The sequence below is a fragment of the Haliaeetus leucocephalus genome, unplaced genomic scaffold, assembly GCF_000737465.1.
Source record: "Haliaeetus leucocephalus isolate CR32 unplaced genomic scaffold, Haliaeetus_leucocephalus-4.0 Scaffold229, whole genome shotgun sequence".
In the NCBI taxonomy this organism is placed as follows: Eukaryota; Metazoa; Chordata; class Aves; order Accipitriformes; family Accipitridae; genus Haliaeetus; species Haliaeetus leucocephalus.
Window position 1 is genome coordinate 6,526,123 of NW_010972665.1, and position 17,854 is coordinate 6,543,976.

General features: G+C 39.4%; 1 protein-coding gene across 1 annotated transcript in view; it reads left to right on the forward strand.

The window, feature by feature from the left end:
- The first annotated feature begins 610 nt into the window (after positions 1 to 610).
- Positions 611 to 17,854, forward strand: part of RET (ret proto-oncogene) — a 41,613-nt gene continuing 24,369 nt past the window's right edge. Inside the window, exons 1-10 of the mRNA XM_010567927.1 lie at positions 611 to 620; positions 1,398 to 1,520; positions 4,712 to 4,963; positions 6,658 to 6,951; positions 7,423 to 7,664; positions 9,383 to 9,584; positions 10,053 to 10,252; positions 14,425 to 14,683; positions 15,859 to 15,984; positions 16,877 to 16,987. Of these exons, the coding sequence (XP_010566229.1) occupies positions 611 to 620; positions 1,398 to 1,520; positions 4,712 to 4,963; positions 6,658 to 6,951; positions 7,423 to 7,664; positions 9,383 to 9,584; positions 10,053 to 10,252; positions 14,425 to 14,683; positions 15,859 to 15,984; positions 16,877 to 16,987 (1,819 nt within the window). The remainder of the gene's footprint in view (positions 621 to 1,397; positions 1,521 to 4,711; positions 4,964 to 6,657; positions 6,952 to 7,422; positions 7,665 to 9,382; positions 9,585 to 10,052; positions 10,253 to 14,424; positions 14,684 to 15,858; positions 15,985 to 16,876; positions 16,988 to 17,854) is intronic.

Consider the following 17,854-nt stretch of genomic DNA (forward strand, 5'->3'; position numbering starts at 1 on the left):
ACTTAAACCAAGCAGCGGTCATTTAAGCTTTGAATTTTCTCTATGAGCTACATAAGACACCTGCTTACTTAGCTTGAGGCATATGGTTTGGCTCAGTGGAGAGCCTTGAATTTGAACAGTGCACTGCTTCACTGCTTTGGCTCTTAGGTTCTCAATCCCAGGTTCAAGAGCAAGCTAGCTGCTGCATTTTACTGACTGGCAGTTCACTGGCTGCTACAACCTGCACCGGCTTCCCTTCAGAAGAGGATGTTTTGGATGGGTCTTCCGCCTTGTGGACCAGGGTGACGGGATGCTCCTGACAACTGGCCCTGCCATGTGCTGGTTGTCCTCTCTTCTCACCATCTCCAGTGTGCTTTGAGATTCTGCAAGTGATCCACACAGACCTGAGATGGTTTTCAGGTTATCTAAGCGTGTCCTTTCCAGAGCAAATCTTGTGGCAAGGATTATTGGCTTCAAAACAGGTTTTCTGAAGTCTGCAATGGTACCTTGTAAGATGGTTACAGACATTGTTTGGGACAATGTCTTACAGTGAAATCTTCCTCTACACTAATAAAAAATTTCATGCCACTTCATTTTGTGACTAAGAAGTTAAATTATGTTTTTCATCATCATGGTTGATGGTAAGAGTTTAACCTTGCTATAGTCAGTTTAACAGTTTTCATCGAGAGTAGTCCACCAACGCTACTCAAGACTATAGTGGCAAGCATAAAAAGCACTAAAAACATGTAAAGATTTCTACAACAAATGTTGTACAAAAAAATCAATTTGTATCAAAAAGGCATTATTTACCTAATCATTCATGACTGAAAAAAGCCACGTGAAAAATTGCCTTATTTCAAAAGGCAATCATGAAGGCTTCAAAGTATATATAATCTCATTTCTCCACTCTCATTTTATCTGCTTTCTCTCCGTGAACTGGAAAACTGCTGTCATAACTGTATCTATTTCCTGTAGGAGCTATTAGTCAGTAGCATTACATCCGCTTAAATGTGATCACTTTTCTGTATGTTACTGATATGCTATTATCATGTAATATTGCTCATCCATCAGAGCTTGCTGTGTTTTCTGTGCTGATTATAGAATAGGGGAGAGCTGAAGTGTCCTCTAAAAAAAAGTTCAGATTCCAAAACATTTCAATAACACTCTCTCTCTCTCTCTTTCATGTTACTCATCTATGTTACAGTGCACAGCCTTCTTGTGGTGTATTTCAAGGTTGTAACATGAAATGTTTCTCTGCTTTTAATTCCTAAGCAATAGCACTTTAACCATCAGTTTTGAGTGTAACCATCTCAATTCTTCTTTATTTAAATGGCAGATTCAATAAAAACTCCATCTGGCTTCCATAGGAGCTTGCACAAGTCCTTGGAAATTGATTTTATTTTATTTTTTTTTTTAAGGACACAAGGAACTGTGGCCAGGATTAGAACCTCTTCCTCCTGCAGAATACTTGCCAGATGGCAAGTTTATTGAATCTGGTTTTAACTTACTAGGGCTTAAAGGAATGAACGCAGCTCGGAGAAGTGGGTGCTACGTTTCTACTTCAAAGGTCTCCTTCAAAATCAACCTCCAAAGATTTATATGCGGAGTGTAGTTGTGACCTGGGCAGTCTGTTGCATACCTCTCATCTCTTTCAGTGCTTGAAATGGAGTTAGAGAGTGACACAAACCACTTTACAAAATCCCAGTAATTTTGTGATCAGCAGCACTGGGTGAATCTTGTTACGTGGCTAAATCAAATTTATATTTTTTTATTTTATTTTATTTTACATTCTAAGTTTCTACAGTGTTGTAAAGTCTCTTCACTTGAAATACTGGTTTTCTAAGTAAAACATGGAAGTATGTCATATCTACTGGTGTCACTTAAAACTATCCTTAGGTGTTGTCCTTAATGCAGAAGTATGCTCTGTACTAAAAACTAACACTTTTTATGGTCAGAATTTAGTTTCATCAGCTTTTCGGTTTGAATCAGGATGAAAAAGATCATGCTTCTACTTAAATTTCTTACAGCGGCTTTTCCTAATTTCTTGAAGTGGCTTTTATATTTGTCAAAAACATCTCGGATTAATTAGTGATGCAAATTCTAAATTATTTTATGAAGGAATCCTCCTCTCTCTTCAAAATACAAAGCATTGGTTTGCATTTCTGTTATCTACAGAGAAATCAAATTTTTATATTACAGGATTTTTTCCCCTTTTTTTCCTGAGAACAGAGACGACTGCTCCTGTCAACTGATGCCAAAGAATTTCAGAGAGTCTGCAGCATAAATACTAACTTTTTCTTTCCAATGCAGAGCAGTCAGGATGCTGACCTCTGCTGAGGTGTAGTTGCATGCAGAGTTTCAGATGTTTAAGTGGCAATGTCTGTCTTAATTATTCATGTGATTTGTTAAACACGACTGCGTACATACTAGCGTGCAGTGTGGGCCCAGATTTGTAGAGCAAAGCATGTAAAGTTTAACATACTTTTTTAAGACAAGGAAATAAATAATTACAACTCAAAGTATCCCATTTTTCCCTTTTCTTTTCCAATTTCACACTTACACATCCATACTGTTTATATATATATTCTACTTTCTCTATGCTCCTTTTACTGGAGGTGATTTCATGTCTCTTGCTGTGGTGCCAGTTCTTGCACTGTGTGATGTGTTTGTGATGCTGAGCACACAGCATCACTTGCGTTAGAACTGCTGACGCCAGTCTTAGAAATAAGGGAAAAAGCAAATATCCCTCTGTCCTGTAGCTAATGTTGTATAAGCCTCATTTGTATACATCAGTGGGTTAAAAGCAATTTTTTAGTCTTGAGCAGTGAATTTTCAGTGTTGAATTTCTTGTGAGGAAGTTTTCATAATTCTAGAACCAAGATTTTATAGAAAATACCTCAAAGATATCTATTTGCTTGCACTGGGACTGGGCTTACTATGTGGGTATCACCTTATCCCTCTTGTTAATGAACTGGTTTGTTAGGCCTTCTAGCAGTGCGTATTCACCAAGTTTTCCTGCACTTCAAAAAAGACAGACAGACTGGAAAAACATTTGAAATTTATTATGAATGTTCAGGAATCTACTTACAAAAAAGATGGTGATAGCACCAGAACCAGAAGTAATAGTCTTCTTCCAGACAAGGGACGTCAGGAGTTAATGATTTTCTCAAACTCTCCAAAAGATTGTTATTGGCTTCCCTTTGAATTAATTACTTTGGAGTGAATTCACCTACCATATTACTACTTTACCACTTTATTCATACATTGCAGAGTATATGTAGGGAAAAAAAAAAGAGCCTCTGTAAATCCAGGGATACTGGTGATGTCAGGAATCATTGCAAGGTACAGTGGTTTCTGTGGTATTTCCAAATGAAATTAGAGGTCTCTTGTTTACAGTTTGTTTGCGGTCCTCTCTGTTCAGTAGAACAGTTTATGGATCCAATAATAATAAAAAATAAATACGTGCTACAGCCTGATACTATTTTGAAGATGTTTTGGCATTATGTCCCTAATTTTACTGCTGTATTACCATCGTTTCCAGTTTTATCTGGCTTGATTTAAGCTAAGATAGTCTTGTATCAGTAACATATGGAAACTGTTATTATTTTCATTTGTTCAGCAGATGTGTGAGCCTTTTATATGCCTTACTCCTTATCAAATCAGATTAAATGATGCAAAATTCTGCAGTATGCAAGTATTCTTTTGTATGGGAGCAAGTATTGACTATGAGTGCAGGTGAAGTACAAGAGTGACAGTTCCAGTGTTTCAGTGCACACAAATGCAATGAGCATCCCTTTGTACCTTCCTTGCTTATCAAGCGTTCCACTGTCATCATATCTGCAAGCAGTAGAATTGGAAGGAAAGCATTGGAAAGGCATAGAGAGGCCATTGCAAGGTGACCTAGTAAGATGAGATCAGCTGAAGAAACAGGTATCAGGGGGCAGTTGAGCCCTACTAAATGTAAATGCCTGCAGTGTCAGAGGGGTGAAAAATCAGAGAAGAACAATGGGCCAGTCACAGTCATGGTATTAAAAATAAATGTACGTTTCCCTCCCCATTTCAGGAAAGTCAGTTCTCAGCTTTCCCATCTGTCATTTTTTAAATACTTGTAAGACTTTCATATCAATTTTATTTAAACAACTCCCATTTTCTGTACCAGAAGTCTCGTGCTGGCCTGTTTAGAAAGGGAGGGAGCCACGAAAGGACTCCTATGTAAGAGAAGCTTTATGTAATCCAAGGAAAAGTGTGCAGGCCATCGATACATTTCTGTGTTTTCTCTCAACAGAGAGCGTGTTTAGGCTTTTAAAGTGTGTGATTTCATCAAAGGTTTTCTCCTTCTTTGAATATCATCTGTGAGAGAATGGAATGACAGCTGAGCGCTCCAGATACGAGCCTAAGTAAAATTTGGCAAGCAAAGCTTCATTAAGTGTTCTGCTTAAACTGGGCCATGTTTACAGCAAAGCATTTTTGCTTTCAAAAAGCAGATGATTTTGTAACTTGAACATAAACTATAGGCCAAATTTTTGGTGGCTACGTCCCTGGCTTGAGAGCGGTGAAACTGTACTTATTTACACCAGATGAGGATCTACCTTTTTCCACATCTTTTTTTAATGCTTCATTAAGCTCTAGAGAATGAAGCCTTGGTTCTTTGGAAATGCATCTCTTAAGAAAATACTAGTGCAAAAATCATTTAACTTGGAGCACCTCTCCTCTTGTGTGCCTTTCTTTGCAGCTGCCTTTGGTCTCTACTTCCCCAGGAAAGAGTACTCGGAGAATGTTTACATTGATCAGCCAGCAGGTACGCCACTCCTGCGCATCCATGCCTTGAGGGATTCACATGGGGAAGTGGCCCACTTTCATCTGTGCCAGAATCTTGTCATTTCTCGAGCAAGATCCCATGAAAATCATTGGTTTCAAATCAGAGAAAAAACAGGACTTCTCTACCTCAGTAAAAGCCTGGATAGAGAAGACTTTAACATGCTGTGTAAGTATGAGAAGACTAGCTTTTCTTGTTGAAGTATCTGTTGTTAAAGCAAAGTATGTTCAGATCATGGGATTTATCTATCAGCATATGAGTGTCAAATTTGGAAAAAACACGTCTGCCCTTTTAAAATGAGGAACCAGACCCAACGAAACCCACAACAAATGCAGGGAACCATATGCCAAAGCAAACACTGACCTGGGACAGATCCAGTTGCTCATACTGTGGACTACAGTACAGTGGGAAAGTTGCATTACTCAAAATACTTTTTTCTGCATTTCACAGCTGTATAAATCACAGCTTTACATTGAGATTTGCAGTTTGTTCATCTACTCATGCAAATTAAGCCAATTCTACTGTGTTAATGCTAGGTGCTTAATGCCCAGACCAATGCAGTTAGATCAGTTCAGACTCTTATATAAAGCAGTCCTTGAACTCTGGTAACATGGATTCACAAAGTACATTTGCATGCAACGACAAACAGCTCTTGGAAGAAATGGTTAAGTGTACCTCTCTCCCTCACTTGAGATTTGGCTTTGTTAGAGAAGCTTACTGTTGAACGACAGAAATGAATTATCTCAGTTTTTTCCCCTTCTTTTTTATGCTCTAGCACTAAATTGGTTTTGGTGATTTTGATCTATGAGGAAATTAGGTATCATTAGATGGTGGAGAAGGAAATGGGTGAGGAGTTAATGGCATACTGCTGTGATCAGTTGCAGAAATTCTGCTGTTGGAGAGAGTCTGTAGTAACTGTCTTGAGTCTGTAAGAGCCATGTATCAACACTACCCTTTGACTTAGGTGCCTTGATGTTGAAATGTTCAACTTCAGATGCTTACAGCTTTATTTTTTAAGTGCTGAGTGCTTCGTATCTCACCCATTTTCGCTGCATTTTTGGTACTCGGTCTTCATGAATATCAGATAGCTATTTGTAACTGAACAAAGAAAGAACAGCTATCCAGAACTTGAGAGTCTTGTTTTGTTCATATGGATCAAAGTGACCTAGAGCATCTTTTCAAGTTAATTAGATCTGTTACAGAGATACTATCATTCTGACTGTAGTCAAAGCAAGGTAGTCAAAATAATTAAGGCTTGAGGGTGTATTAGTAAATGCCACAGGTTGGTTTTAACTTCTATGTTATCTTTTGACCAGCTCTTTATATTTCAAAACGACGAAGCAATTTGTCGTCTAAACGTAAACGGTTTGGCCCGTATCCTTGGCTGGTATAAACTGTCAGAACGCTGTGACTTAAATGATAGTAGTTATGGATCTGTCCTGAATATCTGTTGCCATTTCAGGCACTTTTTTTTCCCTGCTGCCACCCCACTCTGTCCTAGTGCCTCCAGAAACCAGTCCCATCAAAAAGCTGATTACTAACAGTGGCCTGGTTTATATCAGTGTCTTACAGACAGAATGCTGATATTGTTCTGTAAGGTTCTACAACATAAAATTGGTGCTAACGCCTATAGTTTTTTGGCTAGTGGAGTTACTAAGATTAAGGTTTACGGTCTTCCCACCAGCAGGTTACGTATTGAAGAATTGGTTTATTACATAATAGGACTATATGGTTGTTTGTGGAATAATGGACTAGAGTACAAAATGAGTAAAAGAAATGTTGGCTTGTCTTCTGTAAAATATTTCTGGTGGTTTGTTTTGTTTTGGGTTTTTTGTTTGTTTGGTTTGGTTTTTTTTCTGAAGCTGTAGGAAACTGGATGCCGTTATCAAAGGTGATGCTGTATGTCTTCCTTTCATCCCACCCTTTCCAAGAGAAGGAATGCGATTCTGCTACGCGCACCACGGTTTTCCTCTCCTTGATCAATGCTACTGCACCAGCTTGCAGTTCCCTGACCGCAAGGCAGCTTTGCTTCACAGAAATGGATCTCTCCTTTCACATCAAGGAGAATAAACCACCTGGCACATTTCATCAGCTCCAGTTACCCTCAGTTCATCATCTGTGTCAGAATCTCAGCATTTCCTACAAACTGCTGGCAGGTAAAACTAGAACTGAGCCACTCGCGTACCAGCAATAGATGTAAACAGGTGCACTGTTAAGATCTCTTTTGTAGTAGGTCCTCTAGATTGACTCTATAAAGGAAATTCCGTTGCAAACATGAACTGAGCCTGAAGATTTTGCCTTTGATATATACAGAGGGGATGGCAAGGAGGACTGTCCCCTTCTGTAAGGAAAAGATTGGTTTTAGAAGTTTGCACCTGCAAAGAGCAGACTGGGAATATCCTGAGCTTTAAATTGTGCTGCTTGTAGACCGTAGGATCTTTCCATCTCTTCCATGTTTTCTGCCTACTCTAATATAACCCCACAACTCCCTTCTGTTTTACTTCCAAGTTTGCCTTTTATCATGCAGTCCAAATGGATTTACTGTATTGGAAAAGAGTATTAAAGAAGGAAACTATCAGAGTCCTATAGCGGGAAGTGATTGTCCCTATTCATACTGTGTGTTTCAGCTGAAGGTATGCCCTTTCGATACAATGAGAACACCACCGGCGTGAGTGTGACACAGCGCCTAGATCGAGAAGAGAGAGAAAGATATGAGCTGATTGCCAAATGTACCGTGAGAGAGGGCTTCAGGGAAATGCAGGTTGAGGTGCCCTTCCTGGTGAATGTGTTAGATGAAGATGACTCTCCTCCCTTCCTTCCCAATGGCACTGATTCTGCAGATGCTGTCGTGGAGTTCAACAGGAAAGAGGTAATGTTCTCCTGTATCTAGTCCCTGAAGTAGGAGTGCAGCGGTGGGGGCAGGACTACTGGGAAACACCGTGCTCTGGGTAATGGATCTCAGCAACGAGCACATCACCACACCATACTCTACAGACCTGTGATTGTAAAATGCTGGGTTTGTAGGATTCCTCTCCCCCGAGTTATATCTTATGCAGACCCCAAAGAATGAAGAGTTTGGGTTAGGAATTAAACAGTGTAAAGAAATGTGAGCATTCCTGAGGTCAGGATGGACCATTGCTGAGACTGTGGTCAAGATCACCATATCTCCCCATACTGGGCTCTGCTCTGTATTTGTTACGGGGTTGCTTCCCCTAGGTGGCTAAAATTGCGTGTTGTTAGAGCAAGTGTATGTGTGTATCTTCCCATATATGCAAATCTATGTAAGATATTGGGACTACATTCAGAACATATATTAGGATGCTGTACCAGTAACAGAAAGCTAAAAGAAGCGGTTGCCTTCTGCAGACAAACATTGTGCCTGCAAAGGTGTTAAAGTTTCCAGTGTCAGGCTGTTAAGGGAGAGCTCCAGGGTCTTGCTTTGATGGTGTCCTCCCACTTTTCCCTTACCGTGCCAAGGTGATCTTTCAGGAGGTCTGAACCCATGGGTGGCTTTGTGTGTGCCCCCTGCACGCATACACCCCTTGCTTCGGTAGAGAAGTATACAGGTTGGCTCTTTGGCTCTTCTACCGGAGCAACAACCCTTTAAAAATCAATGGTATAAAGAAGGTGCTTCTTTTAGGGCCTAAATGATGCATTTTTTGTGAGAGAACTTCTGTTCCATAACAACAACATCTTTTTTTTTGTAGTCAAATTTCCCTTCAAAGTACATTTTCCTCTTTGTGTCTGGAAGGGAAAATAATGATTTTGGGAGTTTGCTGCCACCTCCCGACTAGAACAAGTGTTGACAAGACACCTATGAACACATTATATTTGCCTGGGCATAAAGTAATTACTTTTTACTTTTGGTAATTTTCAGATTTGGGAGTTTCATTTAGCTCTGTATGATAGAAAGTGAAGGTCTCATAAAACTGTTTTCTAAAATAAAATATCCTCTTTGAAGTTACATGCCTGCAAAGTGTTCAGAACGTAGTGAATTTCACTGCCATTTTGCAGTGAGGAAAAAAAATCATTATATTTGCAAACTAGACGAACTTGAAACAACAGAATTGCTAATAAAAATCTTAAAGGCCTTGTGGCTTCAGTGTCCAGGTAGACAACAGCAATCTAGTAGACTAAGCAGAAGACAAGACAACCCAGGCCACTTCTGTCATTTGGGTAACGAGTTTGACCTGTCTGAATGTATTTCATGTCTTTTAAATGCACATATTACTCACCTGCCTTTTTTTAGTAGTATTGTAGAATAACATTGATTTTAAAAAATGACAAAATCAAGAGCTGTGCTCGTGCACTCATTTCCGACCTCAAAAGTTTAGCACTGTATTTAGACATAGACTCAAATGATTATATGACAAATTCTTTTTCACTGCCATCTTCTTTTGACCTTTCAACTCAGATTCAAATAGGTGTGAAATAGTGGTAACCTGAAGCTTAAAATGAATTTGAATGAAAGTGGGCTTGAGTGAAAATTGTAAGGTTTTATTTGACCAATATTTCAATCTCTTAAACACATATCAGAGGAAGAAAGCTTCAGGTCATTCAGCAATGTCATTTATTATTTCCTTCTAGGGAACTGTTCTTGCAACACTAACTGTATACGATGCAGACACCACACCTATTTATCCCCTTGAAAGCAGCAGAAAGAAATACACAGGAACCATCATTACCGATGATCCCTGGATAAGTGAAACATTTCGGGTAGAGCACATCTTCGATGAAATCCACTTCAGCCCAAATGGCAGCCAAGTGAGGGGAACTCAACATGAGTACAGTAAGGTCTCTTTCTTCAGATAAAGGAGAAGTTGCTTGTTAGTAATTGACCAATAAGCTCTTGAACTTTTTCAAGCATTTTGTAAATATTGAGCCAAAGAAAGCTGAGAAATTTCAAGTTAAGCAAATGCTGAGTTTTAAACATGTACTGGAAAAAATGGAGTTTGTGCATCTCTGGGATAGGGAGCGTATGGGATAATGTTGTGTATACCGATAACCAAGAGGTTCTGATTGCAGGGTTCTCAGCATGGTAGGTTAGAAGGGAAGGGGACCTCTCCAAACATCTTGCATGGCACAGAGTATAACTCTATAGGAGCATATTTTCATATTTAACTCACCTTCTGTTTCCTGTTAGGAATAACTCTGATATGTATAATTTTGATATGTATAATTTTGTTGGGATTGCAGTATCAAAATACACATTTGCAGATAATGTGGGTCGGTAATGGACTAATCTTCTCCTTTGCAGAACTGGTACTGAATAAAAGTATTTCAGTCACAGAGCATCGTTCCTTCCAGTTGGATGTTTTGGTGAATGACACAGAATTTCATGGCCCAGAAAGATCAGTGATTCTTCATTTCAATGTCTCCATCCTCCCTGTCAGCATTCAGTTTCCAAACATGACTTACCAGTTCACAGTGAATAGAAATGCTGAACGCTTTGCACAGGTAAGAACTGTGTTAATTATACTTACACGCTCTTAGAGGCAGAGCTTAATAGATAGATTACTGGGGCGAGATGCGTTAAAGCATTGGTTTTAGCTGTTTTAAGTAGAATTAATGAAAAATGTAGTATCAGTGATTGTTGCTGGATGCAGTGGATAGCAGGTAGACTGGACACTAGCTCTCCTGTCACACAATAACAGAGGAGGGACCACACATGGAAGTATTAATAGAGAAAAATAACATGTGTTATAGACAGGAAGACTTGCAGCCATGAGTGGCTTAGGCATGAATAACTGGAAGAATGTCAAGGGCAAAAAAAGAAACTTGTCCCAGCTATTGGAGTCCCAGCTGTACATATTCCAGTATCTTAATGGCTTTTCTCTAGATAACGGCTAGTTAGTAATTAATGTGTTTCCTAATCTAACCGTCCTTTTAGCTTAATCACTACCGTTGCCATTAATAATGCCTTCCAGAAACACTTTCTAACAGGTTGACATTAATCAGGTGAAAATTACAATGTAATTCCTATGGAACATGTACATTAATAAAGAACTAGTTCAATATAATTAATGTTATGAAAGTGAATATTAAAAACATCAGTGATGAGCCATTTTGGGAGATCTGCTGGAAAGCATGCCTCATAACTAAATAAAGCTATAAAACCGCCTCTGTATTTGTAGCAGAGAGGAGGACTGAGACTAAAATATGGTGATCCCAATTGCAGAGAAAACCAATTCATTAGAAGACTTCTAAAGAAGAATTCAGTTTTATTAATATTTAAGCTTCTGGCTAATTGTAAAAAGAAACAAAAAGGAAAGTTAGATATATTAGGTGTTCTTATATTTAATCTGATGAAATGCACTATGGCTTGATAGCTCTTCAGAGTACGGAACAGGTCTTACATGACCAATAAAAATGCTACTGCTTCATCAAGAGACATTTTACCTGTAGTCTGCACTGAATATCCTAAATAAGAGAAAGATACCAAGTTTGCCCACATAGTGGGCTACCTACAAAAAGCTACTTCTTTATGACATTTTGTGATGCCTTGTGGCTGCAACTTTTAAATTTGCAGTCTATTAGAAACTTCAGAGCATATTCTGTGTTTTTTGTGCAGAACACAATATTTTTTTATGTTAGGTTTGGGGTTTTTTGTAGCACCAGATTGTGAAAGCTTTATTCTCAGCAGTGTAAAAAAACTCTTGCCTGGAGATAGGGTGAAAACAGTGGGTTTCCCCTAGAAGAAATAATAGCATAGGTGCGTAAGATACTTGTGGTCTAGCTCTTAGCGTCTAGAAATGGGCTGCAACTGTATGTATGTCACAGCATGACTGTAACTGTAACAAGTGTGGAAACTTAACTTAGGTATGTATGAATATAGATGAATTAATTCATTTTTGGGGTGTGTGCATGTGTGTGTGTGTATATGTATGTATAAATATACACATATACACACAGATTTTATATATAGGTGTATGCATACAATAATATTATGAATGAATGAGTTCCAGATTAAATTTAGTTAAACCATATTTATCTGTGCATACCGTAGATTGCTTGAACAGATTCGTTTGGAGTCTGGGAGCATATAGTTTTCTAGGTCCAGAATGCAAAACAAAACAAACAAACAAAAAAAACCCAGAACAAAACCTGGTTAACTTTTAAAGCTGCTGGTTTTGCATGTTGTCAGGACAGTCAAACATCTGAAAGGGAATTTTAGGGCTTCTGGAAACCATGGTGCTTCCCACTAACTGTGCAGTTTCACTGGGTGGCAGTAGTAGCAGGGAAAACTGTTCCTGGCAAGAACTCCAAGTCTGTGGGAAGAGATGTTTCTTTGTGCTGCCCAAACACAAATTCACAAAGAGATTTTGTTCTGATTCTCAACCAGCAAAGTGCAAAATTCATCCTAGCTCTGGAGGTGGTGTTCTCAATCAGTTAAAGTGTCATCCGCTTACTTCCGAGACGGGGTTTGAATTTACAGTGTGCTTGGCTTGGAGCACAAGTCAATGTAAGCAGCTTAGTCCCCAGCACTTCACATTATTAAAGTCGTCTGCATAATTAGCCGTGATGTGCCAGAGCAGTGAGGAAAAGTACTGGGCCAAATCAATATGAAGGCTGAACTGTCTCTTGCCCTAAGGAAAACACAAGAGCGTGAAGAAATGATTAACTGCTGGGCTGATGCCATTTGTCTATTTGAGCAGCTAAATGAATTGAATAACAGAAGCATGGCCTGACGGTACAGGCTTGCCCAGTGGCATTTAACTTATCAAAGGACTTAAAGCTCTATTGACATTTACCGAGACAAATGACGAATAACATTGGCTGAGATTTTTAGAGAGGTTATATGTCCAAATGTCCCTGGAATTCAGTGAAGAGGAACATTATCATTATCCAGACTTTATTAAACTCTGGAGCTCAAAAGATGGATTTTTCTGTTCCTATTTCTGATAATGGTATTTCTGTGTTAACTATTGAGACTCTTGCAAAATGCACCTTTGTGGGTTACTCCCCTGTATGTTGATGTTAGTTCCAATTACCAGGCTATTTTTCACCCTCCTCATGAGAAAGAGGAGCTGCCTGCTTCCACCTCCTTCCCCTGGGGCTGTACTGAGAGCTGTGCTGACTCCAGAACCTGCGGTGCAGAGCGAAGTTACAAACTTGGGCTTTCCCACATGGAATCAGGCAAAAAAAGAAAGCCTATCTTTCTTGTAGAAATTTTGGGCGGGGGGGGGGACACGACGGACAGACATTTTTAGCTTCCCCTGAAATTATACAGAGAAAGCAAAACTGGCCCATGTGCTACTCTAAGGATAATCTGCTCTTCAGGGACCCCGAATTTATGGGGTCTTCTCCATCCCCTTGCAGGAAATTTCTGTTCATAAAAAGGTGCCTAGAAAAAGCAGTTATGACAGAGTAGGCAGAAAGGACAGTTTTAGCTAGTCTATATAAAGGTTAATGCCATGGAACATCATTATGTTCTCCTACTGCCTCAGAGAAACACCATCTAAGCAGTTGCAAAACTCAGCCAGCTGCAATGTAGCACCAAAGCTAAGATGACGTGGTTCTGGAAGGGACTTGTCTAGACCTTGTGTCTAGACAGAGTTTATGAACAGTTGAAGTCTTGTCTTTACTTCCTTTTCTTCTTGCCAGCCCCAGCATGCTGTGGAGAGGAGACGGCATGGAAGAAATGGCCTAGCTTCTGATTGCTTTAATAGTCTTTGTATGTTATCCTGCCACAAAAAAGCCAACAAAAGTGGTGCCAAATGACCGGTCAGTGATGTGAATGGGAATAATTTTTCAATAAGAATGCTAAAACCAAGATGTACAGATACACTTTTACCCACAGTGGTCTTACTTGAAAAGACATCTTAACTGCAGCATTTGAAAAGAATCCATCACCAGGTTCCCTTCAGTAACACCCCACCCTTCACATTGTGGTTTTCCCTGCAAGGAAAGCCAATGCCTCTGGGCCTGATCCGAATACCACTCTTGTAAATGGAAAAACCAAAGTGAGCTTTGGATCAGTTCCTATAGGAGCTGGACAGGAGACAGGGCTTTACATTCCTGTGCTTCTTAGATAAATTGTTTCAGACTGAAGAGACCTCTAGCATAGATATTCTGGCAGGCAGAAGGTCAAATATGGCAAACCAGTGTATTTTCATTTTTAGATGAAAATGTTTTAAAAATTGCAAATGGGAAACAATGAGGTTCTCACTCCTTTTAAGGCTTTCAGAGAACTCTGCTGGCGAGAAACTTTTTGACTGTAATATTATGAAAATTATGTATTGGCGATTTCTATCTGATTTGAAAAGAGTCTCAGCTTTGATCTCGCTGAGCTCTTTGCTTTCTCAAGCAAGACCAAAGTTTTTCTCACTGATCGGCCTAGGACAGAGCAGGGACTGAACTTAGACTTTCCCAAATCACAGAGTCTTGTTCGCCCTGAACACTGATGACCATCAGCAGTAGGCACCAAATATCACTGAGTCTCTGGGTTAAGGCTTTTTGCATTTCCGCTGCTAGCCTGAAAACAATGGTAATGCTTTACCTTTCATTTTTACTGAGAATAAATCACATTTGAAGCATTCACATACTGCATTGGTAGTAAAATATCAGATATTTTTGGGTATAGTTTTGTTTCTGTTGTCTGTGATTTCTTTGTTGGTGTTTGAGCCTAGATAGGAAAAATCTGCATTGAAAACTGTATGAAATTCCGTGGTGTGAACATCACCTACAAGTTACTGTCCCCCAGCGTAAGCTGTTATCCTGTCAGCATACTTCAAGGCCGAGAAGACAAATATGGAAGCCTTTATGTGAATGATTCCTCTGTGCTACACAGACCTGAGTGCAAGGAAATACAATACACTATTCAAGCTACAGACAAGCAGAGCAGGAAACATACCAAAACCCTCCTCACTATTGTATTGGAAGGAACTCGTAAGTACCTGAGTCAATTAAAATTATTTACTTATTTACCAATGTTACTGGTCTTAGGTGGTGTATTAGTAGGGTGATCCATAAACTAATGGCATTAGCAATGAAAATGAGTCTGAGCTACAAGATACAGATTGCAAAATTTCCATTTTGAGTTCCGATTCAGACGTGCCTGTAGCAGATACTTGTTTGCAGAACAAATGCACAGAAAGGTGGTGTATCATATGCAATTCCTAATATTCATGATGACATTTGATTTAGTAGAATCTCTTTTGTGTGTCTGTGTGACCTTTATTTTGTATTTCACATATTCCTATGGAAGAAAAAAAAAGTGTGCGTGTGTGGATATATATATCAAACCACAAATCTCTGGCCTAAGTATATTTATTCAATCATCTTTCTCCCCGCTTCTCTCTCCAATTTTTCTTTTTTTAAAAACATTTTTGCTTAACATTCATGTAGTAATCGCACTGGCTTTATTTTACTGAAAAGTTCATAAGGGCAGTATGTTAGAAGTATTCTGTAACAGCCACAGCAGAGGAGGGTTACACTGGATACGCTGGAAACATAATAATTTCTCTCCAAACCATATCACGCTTTATGCAAAACCTTACAGTTCTACCTGATAATTGCCTCTGTTCCCTTCTATCATAGCAGAACACCTATGGCAAAAGCGAATGGGTTGAGGAAGAAGAAACAAAAGCCTGCAGTGGGCTTTTCTTTTTGCAGGAGCCTTGGGCTGTCTGAAATTGCACATTTCTAGCTGGTGCTCTTTGGGCTACTGCTCATTAGCCCAAGTACTAAGTGTTTTCCCTTAATTAAAAGTATTGTATGAAGCTGTAAGTACTTGTAGTCTCCATTTTTCTGTTATCAGTATGTTAGCACATTTCTACAGTTCTAGGCATTGACAGTGTAGTATCAAGCAAAGATAACCATGCCATCTTGATCTTGCTGTTTATCTTTTATTTCACAGAAGAGAAACACCTAGACTTTTCTTTAATTGTTATCTAAGTTTACTGGTAGTTTGATCAGTCAGTGTTCAGTCTTTCACTCCTTTCTTCATCTTTCTTTCCTTCCTATCTACCCCTAAGAATGGAGTTTTCCCTCTGATTTGAGCTGACTTGCTTGTGTATTCATCTCCTTTGTCCCAAACTGACAGCAAACACTTTTCCCAACAGTTTTAAAAAAAGAAGAGGACTGCCCTGACTCTTGTGCTGTGAGTAAGCACCATGCTGAATGTGAAGAGTGTGGTGGCCTGGGAGTGCTCACAGGAAGATGCCAGTGGAGACAGGGGAGTGGAAAAGGTACATTTCTGTTGTGTGAAATCGAGCTTCTCTTTAGTTGTAACTGTGCATTTGACTTCCAGAGATATTAACTGATTTATTGTGGCTGAACAACATGGTACAGTAAACTACACAGAAGCAGGGGCTAAAGAAATTCATCATAATAACTAAAAGAAACATGCACTAGGAAGGAAAATGAGGTTGAGTTGGAATGGTCATTCTTGATCTTGCCCCTGGTGATGTTGAACACGATACGTAAAACACCAGGTAGTGAATTGGGTTTGCAGCAGTGGAACCGGAACGGGTGACTTTGGCTTGCGAGATAATCGCTGTGACCACGAGTTGAGTGTGGAACATGCCAGTGAGCCCCTGAGGAGGTATGCCCCAGCAGGCAGTTAGCGAGCGCAGAAGCAGTGTCTCTGTTGTCTGTTTTCTGTGGTCTGTAGCACAGATCTGATGGGTAACAGTACTCGACTCTTCCAGAACAATGCTTCTGTGCCGATGCTTTATCCCTTCAAACTGCCTGAGTATCACAAATTCTCTTCGACTGCTTGTAACCTTCATATTCAAGTATGTGTGAAATTGTGTAGAGACATCCTTAGTTGTGAAAGCCACTCTTCAGTCTCAGAGTGGTCAGCTAGCTCTTTTTCAAGTAGTACTCACTGTAACTGCAAGTGACATGCCCAAAGGGCTGTCAAAAGCAGAAAACACAGTGAAAAATATATTTCTTCCAGTTGCTTTTAGCTGTTGTCTTGCCTGTTACTTTAGCAGATGATGTTTATATTCATAGATGTTTATTTTAAAAAGAACGGTAACCTGTGCTTTGGTGTGTCAGTGTGCACCGAGAAGATGCAATAAGCTGTCCTTCAAAGCCTGGTGGTATTTGTGCAGCTGCCTGTTTCTGTGTTAACAGGGATCACCACAAACTATTCCACGTGCACCCCGAGTATCAAGACTTGTCCAGATGGCACCTGTGATGTGGTTGAGAGCAAAGATCCGGCTGTGTGCCCCCAAGACTGCACAAGTACGGAAACGTTTTAGGATGGGCTTTTCTGTGTCACTGCTGATCGCGGTTCAAATTCCGCTTTCTTGATCCCAGATACCTTTACAAGCTCAACATATTTAGCATCTCTGCATTGTCATACCTGCATTTGAATCATACGGGAGAGTTAAGGTTATGGGGACTAATCTTACTCTTGTTTAAGCCAGTCAGCCAATACCTATTGGCTGACAATGATGGAAAGATAAGGTTTTCTCAGTAATTCTCATTCTGCTCCCTCTGTTAATTCACAGGTAGTGTTTTTCAGTGGGGGTATTTGCTCAAACAGGTATAGGGTTTAGGCAAGTAAACGCCCTATTTCCAAACTCTAGCACAATATGATGGAAACCATGCCTATTTGAAATCCAATTTAAATAAGTAAGAAGAAACAAATTTCAATTTAAAATAAACTTGCTTACAGAGGATCATTTGGGGAAATGCACCTGGCCTTATTTGACAGGTGACCATCAAAATGATCCAATGCCTTATCTGTTTGAAGATACAGGCAGAGATTTACATGAACAGTTTCTGAAGGAAGAACTGAAATGCATTTGTGTTTTTTCTTGAATACATCTTTCTACATTCTGCTCATATGCCTGCTCATACCTGCAAGTTCACAAATCACCCTGAAGATAAAAAGGTTAGAAAAACAGTGTATTGCACTTGAGCAATTTCAGTCTTTTATAAGATGATAATTTTTAAGTGGATCTTTTTATCTATCAGTATCTAAGTCAGGTATAAAGACATAGATGTTTCTTGAATAATTCTTCTGGCTCTGACATTGTATACTCCAAGTTTACATTTTGAAATGGAGTCTTAGAGGAACTAGCATTTTCTTACAGGCTAGGACTT